This window comes from Phyllobates terribilis, unplaced genomic scaffold (assembly GCF_046119375.1).
Source record: "Phyllobates terribilis strain yellow unplaced genomic scaffold, ASM4611937v1 Scaffold_11__3_contigs__length_659146591, whole genome shotgun sequence".
In the NCBI taxonomy this organism is placed as follows: domain Eukaryota; kingdom Metazoa; phylum Chordata; class Amphibia; order Anura; family Dendrobatidae; genus Phyllobates; species Phyllobates terribilis.
In genome coordinates, this window is record NW_027362771.1 from 341,351,033 (window position 1) to 341,374,103 (window position 23,071).

A 23,071-nucleotide genomic window follows, 5' to 3' on the forward strand; every position below is an offset into this window, starting at 1 on the left:
ATACTGCATGGAGGGCAATGCGGGGCCCATGATACTGCAAGAAGGGCAATGCGGGGCCCATGATACTGCATGGAGGGCAATGCGGGGCCCATAATACTGCATGGAGGGCAATGCGGGGCCGATTATACTGCATGGAGGGCAATGCGGGGTCATTATACTGTATGGAGCGCTATGTGGGGCCATTATACTGTATGGAGCGCTATGCGGGGCCATTATACTGTATGGAGCGCTATGTGGGGTCCATTATGCTGTGTGCATGGCTGTGCCTGGATTACAGTTGGGTAATCATAATTCTTGGGGGTGGGGGGGGGGACTTTGGGGAAGGGACATCATACTGTATGTGTGGAGGGTACTGTGGAGGAATTCACAGTGAGGGTATCATACTGTGTTTGGGGGGCACTTTTGTTTGCATCATGCTTAATCATCTGTTTTATTATTATTAAGGTTTTTTATCCTTTGTTATTACATATTTAAATTAGGCCATTGGACCATATACTTTTTACTACTCTTACATAACATATTATATTATTCCAATATTTACTAAGATCTATTAATTAAAATGTACTTTGTTCGTGGGACAACCACTTTATGGCGTCTTTCAGACGTCCAGATATTTCCGGTACTGCAAAAAACAGTACCAAAGATATCCTTGTCTGTGCGCACCTGTGTGGCACACAAGTGCGGCCCGTGTGCCGCATCATGATCACACGTACCGGTGCTTGAGAATCAGCGGTACAGTTAGCGCTGTTCCCAAGTGCTGAACGCTGCCCTCATCATTGTTCCCTGCCGGCGCTGTGATCAGCGCGAGCAAGGGACAATGATGAGAGTAGTATTCTGCTCCCACTGTGTCCTGGTATAAAAATAATAATAAAATAAAAAATCCTTATACTCACCTGTCCGAAGATGTCCCCCGCTGTAATCCATGCGACCGCTCACACAGAGGAGCATGACTCACTGCAGCGAGTGGTGTCCTGTCACTCACTGAGCTTAGCACAGAGCAGGGGCCTGCTCGCTGGAACGAGTCATTCTCCCCAGCTCCTCGGCCTGAGCGGTCAGATAGATTACAGCGGTGGACATCTTCAGACAGGTGGGTATAAGAATTTTTTATTTTATTAGTATTATTTTTACACCAGGACACAGTGGGAGCCGAATACTATTCTCATTATGGTCACTTGCTCATGCTGATCGCAGCGCGAGCAAGGGACAATGATGAGAGTAGTATTCTGCTCCCACTGTGTCCTGGTATAAAAATAATAATAAAATAAAAAATCCTTATACTCACCTGTCCGAAGATGTCCCCCGCTGTAATCCATGCGACCGCTCATACAGAGGAGCATGACTCACTGCAGCGAGTGGTGTCCTGTCACTCACTGAGCTTAGCACAGAGCAGCGGCCTGCTCGCTGGAACGAGTCATTCTCCCCAGCTCCTCGGCCTGAGCGGTCAGATAGATTACAGCGGTGGACATCTTCAGACAGGTGGGTATAAGAATTTTTTATTTTATTAGTATTATTTTTACACCAGGACACAGTGGGAGCCGAATACTACTCTCATTATGGTCCCTTGCTCATGCTGATCGCAGCGCAAGCAGGGGACAATGATGACAGATGCCTGCAACATCCGGAGCTTAGCAACAGAGCTAACTGTACCGCTGATTCCCAGGCACCGGTACATGTCACACTGAAGACACAAGGATGCCATCCATGCGCCATCACTGTGCACGTGTGCGTGACATTTTGAGGCCAGTGTTGAGAGGAAAAAACGGACATGTCAGCGTGTTTTGCCCACGGACATGGTCCGTGAAAACACACCGACATGTGCATAGACCCATTCATTTGAATGGATCTGCTGTGTGTGTCTCCGGTACGTTGACACATGGATGCCATCCATATGTCATCACTGTGCACGTGTGCGTGACATTTTGAGGCCAGTGTTGAGAGGAAAAAACGGACATGTCAGCGTGTTTTGCCCACGGACATGGTCCGTGAAAACACACTGACATGTGCATAGACCCATTCATTTGAATGGATCTGCTGTGTGTGTGTCTCAGGTACGTGTGGAAATGGACACCACATGTACTCGAAACACAGACGTGTGAAAGGTGCTTAAGACTGTTTCCATATGAAAAGGTTTATCAATATATTTGACAAGGAAAAACTTCCTGAATTGTAGACATTTTTATAATAAATATCAAGGTTGGCCCACAACTTTGCCCCAAGCTTTGGCCCTCTGTGTATTTGAGTTTGACATTCCTGCTCTAAAGGAACCATTCATTATAAAGGTTAAGTGCACACGAAGTGCTTTTGATGCGTTTTCGCGGTGGTTTTCTTGCCACGGAAAAGCTGCCAGGTATAGCAACGGTAATTCGGATGTGCTGTGCACATGATGCGGAAATTTCCGTTCTGGATTACCATTGCGGTAAAAACTGCAGCATGACCATTGTTCGGGTGTTTCCGCCGCAAATTCGCGCCCATTGACTTGCACTGAACCGCAGCAAACCCGCAGGTATAATATCTATACTTGCGAATCTGCTGCGTTTCAATTAAAGCCAATGGGCGTGAATTCATGCTGGAAACGCGGTGCGGGTGGTACCTCAGTCGGGAGAGGAGGACTACAATGCCTCTCATCTGACTGCCACTCCCACTGATAACAGCGAGAGCAGCGTGGCTGGGAGGAGCAGTAGTCTGCTCTGCCCAGCCCGCTGTGAAAAAAAAAAAAAAAAAAGTAAAAAATAAATTAAAAAAAACTTATACTCCCCTGTCCGGCGCCCCCCCCGGTGTCCTCCTGGTCCCCGACGGCGATACGATGTTCCCCAGCGGTACACTTGGCTGCCAGGACCTGCAGTGACGTCATCGATCAGCTGATGCTCACGTGACCTCATCATGAGAACATTCAGAAGAATGCTCCTATGGTGGCAAGTTCACCGGGCTGATCTTCAGCTGATGAACCACAGTGACCTCACTCCAGCAGCATGTACACTGACAGGAGTGATTTTACACCCCTGTCAGTGTACATTGCTGGCTTCTACAGAAGGACATCAGTGATTGCTGATGTCACTGCTGTAGAAGTGACTCAGATCGCCGTGGGACAATCGTTGGCAGTACGTGGACTGCGTCGTTGACGGCGGACAGGTGAGGGATATGGTTGTTTGTTATTTTACGTTTTTTTCAGAAGATCGATGGCTTCAAGGACAGAGGGTAATAAAAAAAAAATTGTAGAACCGTGTGTTTTTTTATTTAATTAAAATACTTTATTCTGGCCGTGTCTTTTATTGAAAAAGCAGCGACCATTTTATTAAGCAGTTAGTCATGGGGGCGTCTTATAGACGCCCTCCATTACTAACCTGGGCTTCATGTCAGCCGCCAATACAAGGCTGACGTGAACCTCAACCCCATTATCCCACTCGCCACCGCTACAGGGCATTGGGAAGAGCGGAGGCTAAGAGCCAGATTTGGCGCATCTTATGGATGCGCTATTTCTGGGACAGCTGAGGGATGATATTAATAGCCGCGGAGGGGGTTAATATTAAGGGCCCCTTCCCTGGCTATTAATATCAGCGTGCAGCTGTCTAGTTTAGCCTTTGCTGGTTAGATTTTATAGGGGGACCCCACGTCAATTTTTTTCTGGGGTCCCCCTGTAATCTACCCAGTAAAGGCTAAACAAACAGCTGCGGGCTGATATTAATAGCCAGGGAACACTGTTGGCTAATGGTCCCTTCTCCGGCTACTAATATCAGCCCCCAGCGGTCGGCTTTCCCTCTGCTGGTCATAAAAATGACGCGGGAGCCCACGTCATTTTTTTTATTTTTCATTTCACGATCCGGACGTATCGGCGCTTTGGACGCATATTTTTGCTGCGTCCAAAACGTTTCATTCTATTGAACGCAGGTAAATCCGCATGTGTTCACTGAACCATGCGTATTTACCGCATTCAATACATTCTAGTGGTCAAATTTCTGTTACAGAGACTAGCAACTCCGCAAGAGGATTTGTTATGCTGCGGCCCTGAAAGACGCACCACATGTCAGTGTCCAGCCTCTGATGCACACATAGCGGACATGGGAATTCTAGAGATCCCATCCACTATGCTGTAACATCTGGACGCTGCGGATTTGACGCTGTATAAACACGCAGCTTCAAACTCTCAGTGGCTCCAGATCATGGCCATGTACCCAAACTCACCCGCAGCAACAAAAAGTGCGGCATTAGAACACCGTGTTTTGGACGCAGCAAAAATGTGCTGCGTCCAAAGCGCTGCTGAGTGCTGATCGGGGGACGTAGCGGCTAACCAAACAGCCGTGAGCTGTTAATTATAGCCAGGGACCATGTTTGCAGATGGCACCTTCCTAGGCTAAAAATAGCAGCTCACAGTAGCCGCATAAATTATGTGAATAGAAATACTAATGAAGATTGGGTGAATGGGATTAGCTGACACCTAGCTCTTTTGTTTGGTGATGTCAACGTGACAAATCAGAACTTTTCATGGCCAAACCTAATTAAAGTAAAGAGTTAAATAAACACACAGACAAAGAGTAAACGCTTTATTTGAAATACAACAGACACATTCTTTAATCATTTAAATTTACCAATATACTCACCCAAGTTCTGAAGGTAATCCAAGGGTTTAAGCAATGTCCCACCAAATAACTTTTTTTTAGCTGCAAAAACCATTCATTGATGTACAAAAACACGTAAAAAAACACATAAAAAATGGGCAGAATTTCCGCATGCGTTTTTCCTGCCAAAGAGATGCGGAAAAGCACAGAAAATTTGTGCTTCAAATCCTGACCGTGCGCAAATAGCCTAAGGCAGATGGAGTCACTTTGGAGTCCGCATCACCTCTGTTAATTTTATCTTCTTCTGTACAGGAAGGAATGATAGAAGGCGCTCACCAGATAGTAAAATTCATCTTATTTATTGTGGTAGTCATCAAAAGTATACAGGAGCCGGGAAGGCGTGCAAGCAGCTACGGTCATTTCGTGTTCGATTACACTTCTACAGGCCAGAAAAACAGTTTCTCCTTCCCGCAGAAGTGTAATCAAAAGCTAAAATTTTTTCTCGGCCTGTAGAAGTCTAATCAAATGTGAAATGGCAGTAGCCGGTTTGTCACGCTGCTTGCACGCTTCTCCAGCCTCTGTATACTGTTGATGTCCACCACAATATGGAAGATGGATTTTACCATCTGGTGAGCGCCTTCTATCATTTCTTCATAAAGACATTTATGACTGCAGATTCACATGAATGACCACCACCAGCTACCAGGAAGGGCTCTGTTAGGTGTTACCCTTATCTACACTAGTAACAGGACTCCAGCAGCCTGTTTTGAAGCCCAGCTATTTTGTTGTTTTTTTTCTACCTCGTGTTTTTAGGCTATGTGCCCACGTAGCAGATTTGATGCAGAGCGTTTTTGCCTCTCTCTGGCAGAAAAAAAACGCATGCAGATTTACATGCGTTTTTTACATGCGTTTTCGCATGTGTTTTTTCAAGCGATTTTGAGCATCACTTGGAAAAGTGCTTGTCAAGTTGGTCACACAATATAAATCCATGCAACCGGCATGGATTTATATTGTGTGACCAACTTAGATGCTTTAAATGTGGCATCTATAATAAAAAAAGAAAAAAAAAAAAAGAATTAAAAAGTTAAAAATACAAAAACCTGTATATTCACCTCTCCGGCGCTGATCCTCTCTCTTCGGCGTCCCGCGGTGTACTGGCAGGACCTACGGTGACGTCATTTAGTCAGCTGATGGTCACGCGACCATCACCTGACTAAATGACGTCACCGCAGGTCCTGCAAGTACACCGCGGGATGCCGAAGAGAGAGGACGCGGCCGGGAGGAGACCGGAGAGGTGAGTATACAGTTTTTTTTTATTTTTAACTTTTTCATTTCTTTTTTTCACCGCGTGGTAGCCGGGATGAAGAGGAGTTGTAGTCTCCTCTTCATCCTGGGTACCACACGCACCGCGATTACGCTGAAAATTCGCGGCCATTGAATTTAATTGAAACGCAGCAAATCCACAAATACCTGCGTGTTTGTTGCGTTTCAATGTTCCTCAATGGCCGCGAATTTGCGGCGTAATCGCGGTAGAAATGGTCATGCTGCATTTTGCAATTCAATGCGAATTCAGCGTGATAATTAGCGCATCATGTGCACGGCACATCCGAATTCACATTGCTTTGCATGGCAGACGGTTTTACAAGCGTTTTCGCGGCCGTAAAAAAGCTACAAAAACGCTACGTGGGCACATAGCCTAAGGCATCCACAAATAAGCAGTCAAACACTCTTTTTATACACCTCTAAAAAGACAAGCACCACTAGAAAAGAGGCCAGATGGAGTCCAGAGTAACTCTGCCTGCCACATTATAGTAATAGGCTCTGTCTGAATCCCATTTGTTGGGGAATACCGAGGACAGGATAAATGTGAACCGAACTTTAAAAGCAATAAAAAAAAAAAGTTATTTACTCCAAAATAGAAACAAAACAAAGAAAAAACATGCAAGAGCTGGAGATACAACTTGAATAAATACAAATTTATTGATCAAATAGACAAAAGGACAGAAAAAACAATGTTAAAATCAGTTAAAAACACAATAATGGGGATCAAAGAACCTTGACCTTCTCAAAATAAAGCTAGTGTCAGACCTCCAATACCCTGGTGTGGACAAAATCACATATATCAAAGAATATTAAAAGAACCAAAACGAAACCCAATAGCAATGGTGCAGTTACACAATAATAACCAACTAACAATATGGTAATATTAAAAAAAAAAAAAAGCTTAACAAACCGTAAGCACAAGGTATGCAACTAGAGAGTAAGTATGATGATGACGTTTTAAATAAAGACCAACTACACCTAATCCCAGAGCGGATAAAAAGCAATTGTTAGGCTATGTTCCCACGTTGCGGACCTGAAGCATATTTTTTACGCTTCTCCCTGGCGGGAAAATCGCATGCGGATATTACATGCGGTTTTCCCGCCAGGTAGAAGCGTTTGTGAGGCGTCTTTGCATGCATTTCCGCATGCGGGTTATCAAGCACTTCTCCAAGCATCACTTGGAAAAGTGCTTGACAACTTGTTCAGAATGGTAAAAAATAAAAAAATAAACTTTATACTCACCTTCTGATGCATTCTCTGCCCCGTCCGGAGGCTTGAGCGGCTCACGCTGTTGTGTGCAGGACCTGCGGTGACGTCATTGAGTCATGTGGTGGGTCACATGACTCAATGACGTGGCAGGTCCTTCAGACAACAGCGCGACGGAGGGAAAACATCAGAAGATAAGTATAAACTTTATTTTATTCTTTTTTTTACAGGTTCTTTGGTACCCAGGTCTGGATGAGAGTCTCCTCTCCTCCAGACTTGGGTACCATCCGCACATTGATTCCGCAGCGGTTCCGCAAAATTAATGAACATGCTGCGGATTTTTGACTGCAGCATATACGCTGCGGAAAAATCCGCAGCATGGGCATTGACATTGCGGAATGCCATTGGGGACCATGGGGTGCGGATCTACATGCGTTTTTCAAGCGTTTACGCTGCGGAAATTCCGCAGCATATACGCTTGAAAAACGCTACGTGGGCACACAGCCTTAGAGGTTTAGGTAAGCTCTTGCAGGTCTTTTCTTTGTTTTGGATTTGTCTTTACATGCATTGTGTTCATCACTTTTGGATATTATTGTAGTGGTGCCCTCTATATCCTTGTTTCATTTACCCCAAAATAGTGACAATAAAAACTTCAACTCATCCTGCAGAAGACAAACCCTCATGTCTGTCATCTATCGGTGAAAAATTGGAGGCTTCCATGTTGCTGGTAGCTCAAAAGGCTCTGGAATAGAAACTCAACCACCACCCCAAACCTCCCTACCCCACCAAAGGAAAAAAATGCGGTGAAATTTGCGCTTGCAAATGCCCCTTCCATTCAGAGTCTCACATTGTGTCTAAATCACAGTTAGCATGCACTTATGTGGCAAACTATAGCAGGGTGAGCCCACTTACAGGGACTGTCGGCACAGAATGACTGTTCAAACCAAGCACAGGTGCTCGGTGCATCATGGAGTGGCCAGATATTAAGGTGCACCTTCCCACCTGCTTGATTTCCATCCTTTTCTAGACCTATCAAGCCAGAGGTGTCAATCAAAGGAGACGAGGGTGGAGATAGAGGGAAAACAAGCAGGTGGAAGGTGTATATAAATGATTGACCGCTGTGAGGCACCGAGCGCCTGTACTTGGCTTGAACAGTCATTCTGTGCTGACAGCGTCCCTTTAAACTGTCTACAGAGGTTTGCAATATGGGCAATCAGTAGTTTCTGGCCACATGTGGGGTATTGCCACATTCAGGAGAAATTGTGTAACAGATTGTGGGGTACACTTTCTCCTTTTAACCCTTGAGAAAATAAACTCTGGAGCTAAAATAATATTTTAGTGAAAAATATGTATTTTTTAGCTTCAAGGCCCAATTCTGTGAAACTTCTGTTATGTCAACATGCTCACTGCACTCCTAAATAAATTTATGGAGGGATGTAGTTTATACTTTTGGGGGTGGGGTCTGCCATTCTGACACCTCAGACGCATGGCTAATGTTACAACACACCCACATACCATTACAGAAAAATCTGCACTTCAAAATGAGGCTCCTTCCGCTCTGAGCACTGCCGTGCGCCCAAACAGTAGTTTCTACATATAAAGGTATTGGCGTATTCAGGAGAAATTGTGCAGTTTTTTTTTTTCTTTCGGTTTCACGGCCCAAAGTTATCAAATTCTGAGCTACATGAACTGAGGGGTGCATTATCCTAAATCATTTAGCCTGTGGGGGCTGATTTGGCAAATGTGACATGGCATCCACAACCTATTCCACCCAAAATTGCATTACAAAGCACAAGTAGTGCTCCTTTCTTTCCGATCCCTGCCATGTGCCCAAACAGTAGTTTCCAACCACACATGGTGTATTGCACATTTGTAAGAAACCATATGACAAAATTTGAGGTCCACTTTCTCCTATTACCCCTTGTGAAAAATTCCAACCACAAATGGGTATTACCGCGTTAGGAGAAAATGGAGCACACAATTTCTTAAGCAATTTTTTCCTATCACTATATATCCATATAGCGCAGGTGCTGGCTGCACTATACAGTTGGCACCCAAAAGTATCTGATGCAATGAAAGCTACCTCAATCATATCAGTTTGAGGGCGCAGTCAGATAGACGTAGAAATCGGACCGAGATCAGATCACAGTGCTCGGACTGGCTGGCCGCTCTCCCAACCTGAGCATGACAGCTACAGTTGGGAAAAAAAGTATTTAGTCAGCCACCAATTGTGCAAGTTCTCCCACTTAAAAAGATGAGAGAGGCCCGTAATTGACATCATAGGTAGACCTCAACTATGGGAGACAAAATGAGAAAACAAATCCTGAAAAATCACATTGTCTGATTTGGAAAGAAATTTTTTTCAAATTTTGGTGGAAAATAAGTATTTAGTCAATTACAAAAGTTAATCTCAATACTTTGTTATATATCCTTTGTTGGCAATGACAGAGGTCACACATTTTCTGTAAATCTTCACAAGGTTGGCACCAGGGCTGCGGAGTCGGAGTCGGTGTAAGAGAAATTGAGGAGTCGGAGTCGCAGGTTTGGCTTACTGACTCCACAGCCCTGGTTGGCACACACTGTTGCTGGTATGTTGGCCCATTCCTTCATGCAGATCTCCTCTAGAGCAGTGATGTTTTGGGGCTGTCGCTGGGCAACACGGACTTTCAACTCCCTCCAAAGGTTTTCTATAGGGTTTAGATCTGGAGACTGGCTAGGCCACTTCAGGACCTTGAAATGCTTCATACGAAGCCACTCCTTCATTGCCCTGGCGGTGTGCTTGGGATCATTGTCATGCTTAAAGACCCAGCCACGCTTCATTTTCAATGCCCTTGCTGATGGAAGGAGGTTTGCACTTAAAATCTCACGATACATGGCCCATTCATTCTTTCATGTACATGGATCAGTCGTCCTGGTCCCTTGGCAGAGAAACAGCCCCAAAGCATGATGTTGCCACCCCCATGCTTCACAGTAGGTATGGTGTTCTTTGGATGCAATTCAGCATTCTTTCTCCTCCAAACACGCCGAATTGTGTTTCTACCAAACAGTTCTACTTTGGTTTCATCTGACATTCTCCCCATACTCTTCTAGATCATACAAATGCTCTCTAGCAAACTTCAGAAGGGCCCGGCCATGTAATGGCTTAAGCAGGGGGACATGTCTGGCACTGCAGGATCTGAGTCCCTGGCGGCATAGTGGGTTACTGATGGCAGTCTGTGTAACGTTGGTCCCAGCTCTCTGCAGGTCATTCACTAGGTCCCCCCGTGTGGTTCTGGGATTTTTGCTCACCGTTCTTGAGATCATTTTGACCCCACGGGGTGAGATCTTGTGTGGAGCCCCAGATCAAGGGAGATTATCAGTGGTCTTGTATGTCTTCCATCTTCTAATTATTGCTCCCACAGTTGATTTCTTCACACCAATCTGCTTGCCTATTGCAGATTCAGTCTTTTCAGCCTGGTGCAGGGCTACAATTTTGTTTCTGGTGTCCTTCGACAGCTCTTTGGTCTTCACCATAGTGGAGTTTCGAGTGTGACTGTTTGAAGTTGCAGACAGGTGTCTTTTATACTGATAACAAGTTCAAACAGGTGCCAGTACTACAGGTAATAAATGGAGGACAGAGGACCCTCTTAAAGAAGAAGTTACAGGTCTGTGAGAGCCAGAAATCTTGCTTGTTTGTAATTGACCAAATACTTATTTTCCACCAAAATTTGAAAAAAAATTATTTCCAAATCAGACAATGTGATTTTCAGGATGTTATGCTGGCGTGTCCATTAATAAAAATAAAATAAAACTTAAAGGACACGTCGGGGTCCACCGGACTGCAGAGGAGCTGCAGCAGCTGAGTCCCAGAGGAATGTTCAGCTAAACACAGAGAAAGAAATGAACTAGTGTGTTAAGTGCACACACTAGTAGTAACTAAACAAGGTACTATACTGGGAGTTAACAACACTCCAGAAACTAAAGTAATAAACTTCTGCAGTGCAAGACACCGCTGTGCAGAGCAGGAAGGATTTGGCAGCATGAAACGCCAGAGCACTAGATGGCGGCGTATAGAGCTGCAGATAGCTGCAGGCCAGGAAAGGCCTGGAACCTAAGTTCCTAAAGAGGAGGAGGATCTCTGCAGCACCCAACACATGGGTGTAAAAGCGGCAGTGTGACCACACATACAATGGCGGACCCTGGAGTACTGGATCGGTAGCAAGGATGCCTCCGTGGCATGGACACCAACCGGTGAACCGACACGGTAGAGCGTGCTGCTCACAGCATTCCCCTAGCCCTAATTGATGGCTAGGATGACTAGGGAGCTTTCAACAGGAATCCTTGACAACGAGACTCACACACTGCATTTACTTCCAGAGACCTCACCCCAGGTTAGAAAGAGATAGACCAGGCACCGGGGCGGAGCCCTTAAATACACTAGAGACAGCCCCAGCCCCCCAGGACAACCAACCATGCCGTACCAGACAGCAGGGGGCATGGCTTAACGGCACATGACCGCAAGGGGGCGTGGCTTAGCGGCACATGACCACAAGGGACGTGGCTTAGCGGCACATGGCCACAAGGGACGTGGCTTAGCGGCACATGGCCACAAGGGACGTGGCTTAGCGGCACGTGAGCAGAAACCACACATAGAATCCCTAGAACTGAACCTAAATGCTGACAATTACTGACCAGCAGGAAAGGGCCTGGCCGGACACCGCGAGAAAGCCCTTCTCCTGCGTACCGGCCTAACGCAGGATTTGTTTTCTCATTTTTTCTCTCATAGTTGAGGTCTACCTATGATGTCAATTACAGGCCTCTCTCATCTTTTTAAGTGGGAGAACTTGCACAATTGGTGGCTGACTAAATACTTTTTTCCCCACTGTACATAGAAATATATGAAGCGGTCACTGTCACACTGTTACGCTCGCACCCGGACTGACTGGCGTGAGCGTGATTAGTGATCCCACTGCACCATGAACCGAGGAGTGCCTGGAGGGGCGTAACACAGTATCAACCTGATCCGACCAAGGTCGCACGGCGGCTCAGTCGACTCCGTGAACCAGGGAGGAACCAAGCAGAGGGACCAGGTGCTACTCGAGGTCATACCCCGGTCACAGCTGTTGACCCACACCGGGGAATGCAGGAACAGGCAGGTTAGCTGGTATGCAAACAGGTGGGTACTGGCAGGCACGGCTGGTATGACAGCAGGTGGGTACTTAGCAGGCACGGCTGGTATGAAGCAGGTGGGTACTGGCAGGCACGGCTGGTATGCAGACAGGTGGGTACTGACAGACACGGCTGGAATGCAGACAGGCAGATACTGGCAGGTATGAACGCAGGCTGGATAGGGACCAGTACAGACTGGGATACAGGAACAGAGCCGCAGGTGCGGTGGACTAGCAGAGCAAAACCGCAGGTGCGGTGAACAAGCAGAGAGGAGCAAAACCGCAGGTGCGGTGAACAAGCAGAGAGGAGCGGAACCGCGGGATCGGTGAACAAGCAGAGCAGAACAGAGCAGAAGGTGAAGGCAGACAGGACAGGGCTCTGTTCACATGGAACAGACTGGAAAATAAAGGAAGATGGTTAGAACACAGGAGGTAAGATACGGAGGCAGGGAAAGGGGACAAACAGAACCAGATACACACAAGGTACTTACAATGAAGTAGCGAGTGGACACAAAACTCACAAACAGAAGTACAGAGACAACGAGTTGGAGTTAGGTGCAGGTTCAGACACTGCAGAAAAAGGGAAGGTACGACAGAGAGAAACAAGTAACGGGCTAGGACACTGTTCAGACAGGAACTGAACCGGGAGCAAGATACAGGAACGAGCCTGGGAACTCAGCCCCCAGGGTGGCGGAAACAGACTAGGAGTCAGAGATACAGGTAGCGGCCCTGGGTACTCAGCCCCTAGGGTGGCAGAACAGACTAGATACAGGACAGGACCTGGCAACTCAGTTGCGAAAGACAAACAGTGAAAGTGTTGCTCAGGCACCTCCTACTGGGTGGAGGGGATTTAAGTATCCAGTGACTCACAGCAATAGGCTGGGGACGCATTAGGACTGTGCACACAGTAGCTATAAGAAACAAGCAGAAAGCCGCGCCGACGCCCTAAAAGAGACATGGACAGAGCAGGTACTGGAGCAAAGAGTGCAGCATGGACTGACAGGTAAGATTGCGGTCTTGCATGGTGGGAGGTGGTGCACCATGCAAGCACGCCGCCAGGGATGTTACATACACTCGGGTTGGAACAGACTGTTCACTGCGTTCCGATGTCTGTCCTATTCATGCGGCCGTCAGATTGCGCCCTATAGGGAACCTGTTAGGCAATTCTTCCTGCCCACACAGGAGATGCATCAATCGTAGCCAGCTATATTATTCTGGATGCAAATTGCCTCGTCAGAGAGGAAGAGGATGAACTCTGCTGTCCAGGGCTGTGGAGTTGGTAAACCAAACCTTCGACTCCGACTCCATGACTCTGACTCCCTCATACATGGCTCATGTTTAAATGATATATTTACGGTAGATCACATTTTTCTCAGCGAAAAGTCTAGACCCTTAGATCAGGAATAGGACAGACATTTATAAGACATTTCAGAACTTACCCAAATTCTTATGAAAAAATATTCCCCACAAACTGCATTGAACTACTGTACCCAATTTAATATATATTATAGGACTCGTAGTCGGTCCATTTTATACCTACTCCAACAAAATGGGCTCCGACTCCACGGCCCTGCTGCTGTCACCTATTGGAAGTAGCAATCCTAAAAGTCAGTATTATTCCGTGAAACGGCCCGGCTCTTATCAGTAGTGCTGCCAGTGATTGACAGACATCATGACAATCTCCACTCTGCCAAAATGCTATCTGGACGATACTCTCCTCTTTTCCCATTGTATTGTTCCTGTCATAGGAGACTGGAAATTTCACAAAACAATGCAATATTGAAGTACTGCATAAATTATCCCGTACTACGAAAGCGTAAATACAAAAAAAATAAGTTAACATAATTGCCATTTTTTGATACTTGTTTTTCCAAAGAGAAAAAATAAAAATACAATAAAAAGTGATCAAAACATTGCATGTACTCAAATTGTTAATAAAAACGTGAGCTTGGGAGCAAAAAACACAGCCGCAACAGCAGAAAATGAGAAAAAAGTGGTATCTCTGGAATCATCCTGATGGGGAGAATCATATCGCCAGGTCTAATTACAGCACACGGAGAGCCGCAAAAGCCACCAGACAATGGCAGGTGAAGAATGTTCTTCCCCATTTTCCCCTACATCATAAGGTAAAATGAATGAACCCACTGTGTAACAACTGTCTCCATGTCCGGCCACATGTATATAGCTGCTGACTGTCTCCATCTCCAGCCTTGTACAAGTGTTTCTCACTAAATTAGAATATCATCAAAAAGTTAATTTATTTCAGTTCTTCAATACAAAAAGTGAAACTCATATATTATATAGAGTCATTATAAACAGTGTGATCCATTTCAAGAGTTTATTTCTGATAATGTTGATTATTATGGTTTACAGCCAATGAAAACACAAAAGTCATTATCTCAGTAAATTAGAATACTTTATAACAACAGCTTGAAAAATGTTTTTAAAATCTGAAATGTTGGCCTACTGAAATGTATGTTCAGTAAATGCCCTCAATACTTGGTCCGGGCTCCTTTTGCATCAATTACTGCATCAATGCGGCGTGGCATGGAGGCGATCAGCCTGTGGCACTGCTGAGGTGTTATGGAAGCCCAGGTTGCTTTGATAGCAGCCTTCAGCTCGTCTGCATTGTTGTGTCTGGTGTCTCTCATCTTCCTCTTGACAATACCCCATAGATTCTCTATGGGGTTAAGGTCAGACAAGTTTGCTGGCCAATCAAGCACAGTGATACTGTTGTTTTAAAACCAGGTATTGGTACTTTTGGCAGTGTGGACAGGTGCCAAGTCCTGCTGGAGAATGAAATCTCCATCTCCAAAAAGCTTGTTGGCAGAGGGAAGCATGAAGTGCTCTAAAATTTCCTGGTAGACGGCTGCGCTGACTTTAGTCTTGATAAAATACAGTGGACCTACACCAGCAGATGACATGGCTCCCCAAACCATCACTGATTGTGGAAACTTCACACTAGACCTCAAGCAGCTTGGATTGTGGCCTCTCCACTCTTCCTCCAGACTCTGGGACCTTGATTCCAAATGAAATGCAAAATTTACTTTCATCTGAAAACACCACCTTGGACCACTGAGCAAAAGTCCAGGTCTTTTTCTCCTTGGCCCAGGTAAGACGCTTCTGGCGTTGTCTATTAGTCATGAGTGGCTTGACACAAGGAATGCGACACTTGTAGCCCATGTCCTGGATATGTCTGTGTGTGGTGGCTCTTGAAGCAATGACTCCAGCTGCAGTCCACTCCTTGTGAATCTCCCCCAAATATTTGAATCGCCTTTTCTTAACAATCCTTTCAAGGCTGCGGTTATCCCGGTTGCTTGTGCACCTTTTTCTACTACACTTTTTCCTTACACTCAACTTTTCCATTCATATGCCTGGATACAGCACTCTGTGAACAGCCAGATTCTTTAGCAATGGCCTTTTGTGGAATACCCTCCTTGTGGAGTGCGTCAATGACTGCCTTCTGGACATATGTCAAGTCAGAAGTCTTCCCTATGATTGTGGAGCCTACTGAAACAGACTAAGGGACCTTTTTAAACGCTTAGGAAGCGTTTGCAGGTGTTTTTGGTTAATTATTCTAATTTACTGAGATAATGACTTTTGTGTTTTCATTTGCTGTAAGCCATAATCAACATTAACAGAAATAAACACTTGAAATAGATCACTCTGTTTGTAATGACTCTATATAATATACGAGTTTCACTTTTTGTATTGAAGAACTGAAATAAATTAACTTTTTGATGATATTCTAATTTAGTGAGAAGCACTTGTATACAGCCGCTGTCTCCATCCACAGCCTTGTATACAGCAGCTGACTGCCTCCATCCACAGCCTTGTATACAGCGGCTGACTGTCTCCATCCACAGCCTTGTATACAGCGGCTGACTGTCTGCATCCACAGCCTTGTATACAGCGGCTGACTGTCTGCATCCACAGCCTTGTATACAGCGGCTGACTGTCTCCATCCACAGCCTTGTATACAGCGGCTGACTGTCTCCATCCACAGCCTTGTATACAGCGGCTGACTGTCTCCATCCACAGCCTTGTATACAGCGGCTGACTGTCTCCATCCACAGCCTTGTATGCAGCTACTGACTGTCTCCAACCACAGCCTTGTATACAGCTACTGACTGTCTCCATCCACAGCCTTGTATACAGCGGCTGACTGTCTCCATCCACAGCCTTGTATATACAGTGCGTACGGAAAGTATTCAGACCCCTTTAAATTTTTCATTCTTTGTTTCATTGCAGTCATTTGGTAAATTCTAAAAAGTTCATTTTTTTTCTCATTAAAGTACACTCTGCTCCCCATTTTGACTGAAAACAACAGAAATATAGAAATTTTTGCAAATTTATTAAAAAAGAAAAACTGAAATATCACATGGTCATAAGTATTCAGACCCTTTGCTCAGTATTGAGTAGAAGCACCCTTTTGAGCTAGTACAGCCAGGAATTTTCTTGGGAATGATGCAACAAGTTTTTCACACCTGGATTTGGGAATCCTCTGCCATTCTTCCTTGCAGATCCTCTCCAGTTCCGTCAGGTTGGATGGTGAACCCTGGTGGACAGCCATTTTAAGGTCTCTCCAGAGATGCTCAATTGGGTTTAGGTCAGGGCTCTGGCTGGGCCAGTCAAGAATGGTCACAGAGTCGTTCTGAAGCCACTCCTTTGTTATTTTAGCTGTGTGCTTAGGGTCATTGTCATGTTGGAAGGTGAACCTTCGGCCAATTCTAAGGTCCAGAGCACTCTGGAAGAGGTTTTCATCCAGGATATCTCTGTACTTGGCCGCCTTCATGTTTCCTTCAATTGCAACCAGTTGTCCTGTCCATGCAGCTTAAAAACACCCCCATAGTATGATGCTGCTACCACCATGTTTCACTGTTGGGATTGCATTGGGCAGGTGATAAGCAGTGCCTGGTTTTCTCCACATATACCGCTTAGAATTATCACGAAAAAGTTGTATCTTCGTCTTATTAGACCAGAGAATCTTATTTCTCATAATCTGGGAGGTCCTTCATGTGTTTTTGAGCAAACTCTATGCGGGCTTTCATATGTCTAGCACTGAGGAGAGGCTTCCGTCGGGCCACTCTACCATAAAGGCCTGATTGGTGGAGTGCTGCAGTGATAGTTGACTTTGTGGAACTTTTTCCCATCTCCCTACAGCATCTCTGGAGCTCAGCCACAGTGATCTTGGGATTCTTCTTTACCTCTCTCACCAAGGCTCTTCTCCCATGATTGCTCAGTTTGGCTGGACGGCCAGGTCTAGGAAGACTTCTGGTGGTCCCAAACTTCCTCAATTTAAGGATTATGGAGGCCACTGTGCTCTTAGAAACCTTGAGTCATGCAGAAATTCTTTTGTAACCTTGGCCAGATCTGTGCCTTGTCACAATTCTGTCTCTGAGCTCCTTGGGCAGTTCCTTTGAGCTCATGATTCTCATTTGGTCTGACATGCACTGTGAGCTGTGAGGTCTTATATAGACAGGTGTGTGCCTTTCCAAATCAAGTCCTATCAGTTTAACTAAACACAACTGGACTCCAATGAAGTTTTCGAACCATCTCAAGGAAGATCACAAGGAAATGGACAGCATGTGACTTAAATATGAGTGTCTGAGCAAAGGGTCTGAATACTTATGACCTTGTGATATTTCAGTTTTTCTTTTTTAATAAATTTGCAAAAATTTCTGCATTTCTGGTTTTTTTCACTCAAGATGGGGTGCAGAGTGTACATTAATGAGAAAAAAAATGAACTTTTTAGAATTTACCTAATGGCTGCAATGAAACAAAGAGTGAAAAATTTAAAGGGGTCTGAATACTTTCCGTACCCACTGTAGCTGCTGACTGTCTCCATCCACAGCCTTGTATGTAGCTGCTGACTGTCTCCATCCACAGCCTTGTATATATAGTTGTGCTCAAAAGTTTACATACCCTGACAGAATTTTTCCATTCTTGGCCTTGTTTCAAAGAATATGAATGATAACAAAAAACCTTTTTCTCCACTCATGGTTATTGGTTGGCTGAAGCCATTTATTGTCAAACTACTGTGTTTTCTCTTTTTAAATCTTAATGACAACCAAAAACATCCAAATGACCTTGATCAAAAGTTCACATACCCCAGTTCTTAATACCGTGTATTGCCCCCTCTAACATCAATGACAGCTTGAAGTCTTTTGTGGTAGTTGTGGATGAGGTTCTTTATTTTCTCAGATGGTAAAGCTGCCCATTCTTCTTGGCAAAAAGCCTCCAGTTCCTGTAAATTCCTGGGCTGTCTAGCATGAACTGCGCGCTTGAGATCTCCCCAGAGTGGCTCAATGATACTGAGGTCAGGAGACTGAGATGGCCACTCCAGAACCTTCACTTTGTTCTGCTGTAGCCAATGACAGGTCGACTTGGCCTTGTGTTTTGGATCGTTGTCATGTTGGAATGTTCAAGTACGTCCTATGCGCAGCTTCCGGGATGATGAGTGCAAATTTGCCTCCAGTATTTGCTGATAATGTGCTGCATTCACCTTTCCTTCAACTTTTACCAAGTTTCCTGGGCCTTTATAGCTCACACATCCCCAAAATATCAGCGATCCACCTCCGTGCTTTACTGTAGGAATGGTGTTCCTTTCATCATAGGCCTTGTTGACCTCACTCCAAATGTAACATTTATGGTTGTCGCCAAAAAGTTCACTTTTGGTCTCATCACTCCAAATTACCTTGTTCCAGAAGTTTTGAGGCTCGTCTCTGTGCTGTTTGGTGTATTGTAAGTGAGATACTTTGTGCCATTTGCACAGTAATGGCTTTTCTTCTGGCGACTCGACCATGCAGCCCATTTTTCTTCAAGTGCCTCCTTATTGTGCATCTTGAAACAGCCACACCGCTAGTTGTCAGAGAGTCCTGAATTTCAGCTGATGTTCTTTGTGGGTTTTTCTTTGCATCCCGAACAATTTCCTGCCAGCTGTTGCCGAAATTTTTGTTGGTCTACCTGACCGTGGTTTGGTTTTAACAGAGCCCCTGATTTTCCATTTGTTAATCACAGTTTGAATGCTGCTGACTGACATTATCAATTCCTTGGAAATTTTTTTGAATCCCTTTCCTGTTACACAGTACTACTGCCTGTCCCCGTAGGTCCATTGACAATTCTTTTACTTTCCCCATGATTTACAATCCAGAAAAGTCAGTGGCTGGATGAAAGATGCAAGAGTCTGTCTGGATCCCAGAAACTCACTCAGCTTTTATACACACACGCTCTGAATACAAGCAAACAGGTCACAGGTGAGGATGTTACCTTTAGTAGCCATTCAAACCCATTTGTGTCAAATTCTGTGCATGTTAGCAGGCCAAAATCACCAGGGTATGTGAACTTTTGATCAGGGTCATATGGATGTTTTTGGTTGTCATTAAGATTTAAAAAGCAAAAAAAACACAGTAGTTTAACAATAAATGTCTTCACCCAACCAATAACCATGAGTGGAGAAAAAAATTTTTTGTCATCATTCATATTCTCAGAAACAAGGCCAAGAAAGGAAAAATTCTGCCGGGGTATGTAAACTTTTGAGCACAACTGTAGCTGCTGACTGTCTCCGTCCAAAGCCTTGTATACAGCCGCTGACCAACTCCGTCCGTCCACAGCCACTGTCTCCGTTCACAGCCTTGTATACAGCCGCTGACTGACTCTGTCCACAGCCTTGTATACAGCCACTGACTGTCACCATCTCCAGCCTTGTATACAGCTGCTGACTGTCACCATCTCCAGCCTTGTATACAGCTGCTGACTGTCACCATCTCCAGCCTTGTATACAGTTGCTGACTGTCACCATCTCCAGCCTTGTATACAGTTGCTGACTGTCACCATCTCCAGCCTTGTATATAGCTGCTGATTGTCACCATCTCCAGCCTTGTATACAGCTGCTGACTGTCACCATCTCCAGCCTTGTATACAGCTGCTGACTGTCACCATCTCCAGCCTTGTATACAGCTGCTGACTGTCACCATCGCCAGCCTTGTATACAGCTGCTGACTGTCACCATCTCCAGCCTTGTATACAGCTGCTGACTGTCACCATCGCCAGCCTTGTATACAGCTGCTGACTGTCACCATCGCCAGCCTTGTATACAGCTGCTGACTGTCACCATCTCCAGCCTTGTATACAGCTGCTGACTGTCACCATCTCCAGCCTTGTATACAGCTGCTGACTGTCACCATCTCCAGCCTTGTATACAGCTGCTGACTGTCACCATCTCCAGCCTTGTATATAGCTGCTGACTGTCACCATCTCCAGCCTTGTATACAGCTGCTGATTGTCACCATCTCCAGCCTTGTATACAGCTGCTGACTGTCACCATCTGCAGCCTTGTATACAGCTGCTGACTGTCACCATCTCCAGCCTTGTATACAGCTGCTGATTGTCACCATCTCCAGCCTTGTATACAGCTGCTGACTGTCACCATCTCCAGCCTTGTATATAGCTGCTGATTGTCACCATCTCCAGCCTTGTATATAGCTGCTGATTGTCACCATCTCCAGCCTTGTATATAGCTGCTGACTGTCACCATCTCCAGCCTTGTATACAGCTGCTGTCACCATCTTCAGCCTTGTATACAGCTGCTGATTGTCTCCATCTCCAGCCTTGTATACAGCTGCTGACTGTCACCATCTCCAGCCTTGTATACAGCTGCTGTCACCATCTTCAGCCTTGTATACAGCTGCTGATTGTCTCCATCTCCAGCCTTGTATACAGCTGCTGTCACCATCTCCAGCCTTGTATACAGCTGCTGACTGTCGCCATCTCCAGCCTTGTATATAGCTGCTGACTGTCACCATCTCCAGCCTTGTATACAGCTGCTGACTGTCACCATCTCCAGCCTTGTATACAGCTGCTGTCACCATCTCCAGCCTTGTATACAGCTGCTGACTGTCACCATCTCCAGCCTTGTATACAGCTGCTGACTGTCGCCATCTCCAGCCTTGTATATAGCTGCTGACTGTCACCATCTCCAGCCTTGTATACAGCTGCTGTCACCATCTCCAGCCTTGTATACAGCTGCTGTCACCATCTCCAGCCTTGTATACAGCTGCTGTCACCATCTCCAGCCTTGTATACAGCTGCTGACTGTCACCATCTCCAGCCTTGTATACAGATCCTGTCTGTGTCACTGACATTCAGTTTTACAGGAAACCGACAACACTGAAACCTTAACACAAGTATAGTGTCCGCCATCTATGCCGCACCCCGGCCCTGCCCGTCCCCGCCTGACATGTCACTTACCACTTCAGCTCTCCAGTCCCCTCCATGTTTTCTATGTGTGCGACTAGCGCACCACGTGCGGCTCACAACATTTACGTCATCAGCCCGTCCACCCTCCAGTGCGCAGCCGCTCTGATGCTTATCGTCTCACTGTCCAGATCTGCTGGTGCTCTATCGCCATCTAGCGGGTAGCTTGCTAACTGCACATAGAAGTTGCTCAAATTGTGGAAAATCTCACAGCAAATTTTCTATTAAAATAATTAGATGATATTAAACGAAATACATGGAGGCTGTATTCTTTTTTATCATTATTCTTATTTGTGTACAATTACTGATGAAGACATCAGTATGTATTTTGTAGGTAATGGAGAAACAAATGGGTTAATTCTGCGCTGTCGTGTAGGAGGGATGAAGGATGCCAATGCCAAAAGTAGTCTATTAAGTCAACGCTTGAAGAATACAAACTTACTTACATGGCAGCGCAGAATTAACCCATTTGTTTCTCCATTATCTGCACTTTCATCCTCTCATGGGTCTGCAGCAGCCTAAGCGTTATCAGTGGCTGTGTGCACACAACTCCAACAGGTGAGCACCATGATGCAAATCTTTTTAACTTTGTTACACAGATAAGCCCCTATTTTGGCGCTTTGTGTCTTTCCAGTCCCTCTCTTATTTTGGTCTTAGTTTTGTAGGTATAGTCTCAATGCTCAAATACATTTTCCCTTACTAAACAAATCTGTGTAAAATCTTAAAGGGGTTGTCCAGGCATAGGTATTTGATGAGATATTTACAAGAAAGGTAATTAATAACAGATTGATGGGTATTCGACATCTGCCCTCTACCACAATGAACTGCTTCTTGGTCCAGCGTCAGTCAGATGTACACACATTGAATACAGCTCAGCTGAGCAGCTCTGTTCAAAGCGTTGGACCAGCAGGGTACTGCAGCTGGTTACTGCACAGAAGCTATGCTGCCGGGTACTGCAGATGGTGACTGCATAGAAGCTGTGCTGCCGGGTACTGCAGCTGGTTACTGCACAGAAGCTGTGCTGCCGGGTACTGCAGATGGTGACTACATAGAAGCTTTGCTGCCGGATACTGCAGATGGTGACTGCATAGAAGCTGTGCTGCCAGGTACTGCAGCTGGTTACTGCACAGAAGCTGTGCTGCCGAGTACTGCAGATGGTGACTGTATAGAAGCTGTGCTGCCGGGTACTACAGATGGTGACTGCATAGAAGCTGTGCTGCCGGGTACTGCAGATGGTTACTGCATAGAAGCTGTGCTGCCGGGTATTGCAGATGGTGTCTGCATAGAAGCTGTGCTGCGGGGTACTGCAGATGGTGACTGCATAGAAGCTGTGCTGCGGGGTACTGCAGATGGTGACTGTATAGAAGCTGTGCTGCGGGGTACTGCAGATGGTGACTGTATAGAAGCTGTGCTGCGGGGTACTGAAGATGGTGACTGCATAGAAGCTGTGCTGCGGGGTACTGCAGATGGTGACTGCATAGAAGCTGTGCTGCGGGGTACTGCAGATGGTGACTGTATAGAAGCTGTGCTGCGGGGTACTGCAGATGGTGACTGCATAGAAGCTGTGCAGCGGGGTACTGCAGATGG

The 23,071-nt window shown here is 45.6% G+C and overlaps 1 protein-coding gene across 2 annotated transcripts in view; it reads right to left on the bottom strand.

Moving 5' to 3' along the window:
• ICE2 (interactor of little elongation complex ELL subunit 2) overlaps window positions 1-21,609 on the bottom strand; it is a 117,744-nt gene extending 96,135 nt beyond the window's left edge. The window contains exon 1 of one of the 2 annotated variants that reach the window (XM_073652802.1): window positions 21,479-21,609. In XM_073652802.1, coding sequence (XP_073508903.1) covers window positions 21,479-21,504 — 26 coding nt within the window. In that variant the 5' untranslated portion in view covers window positions 21,505-21,609. The remainder of the gene's footprint in view (window positions 1-21,478) is intronic. The other variant, XM_073652803.1, reaches the window with a different exon arrangement.
• Between the last annotated feature and the right edge of the window lie 1,462 nt (window positions 21,610-23,071).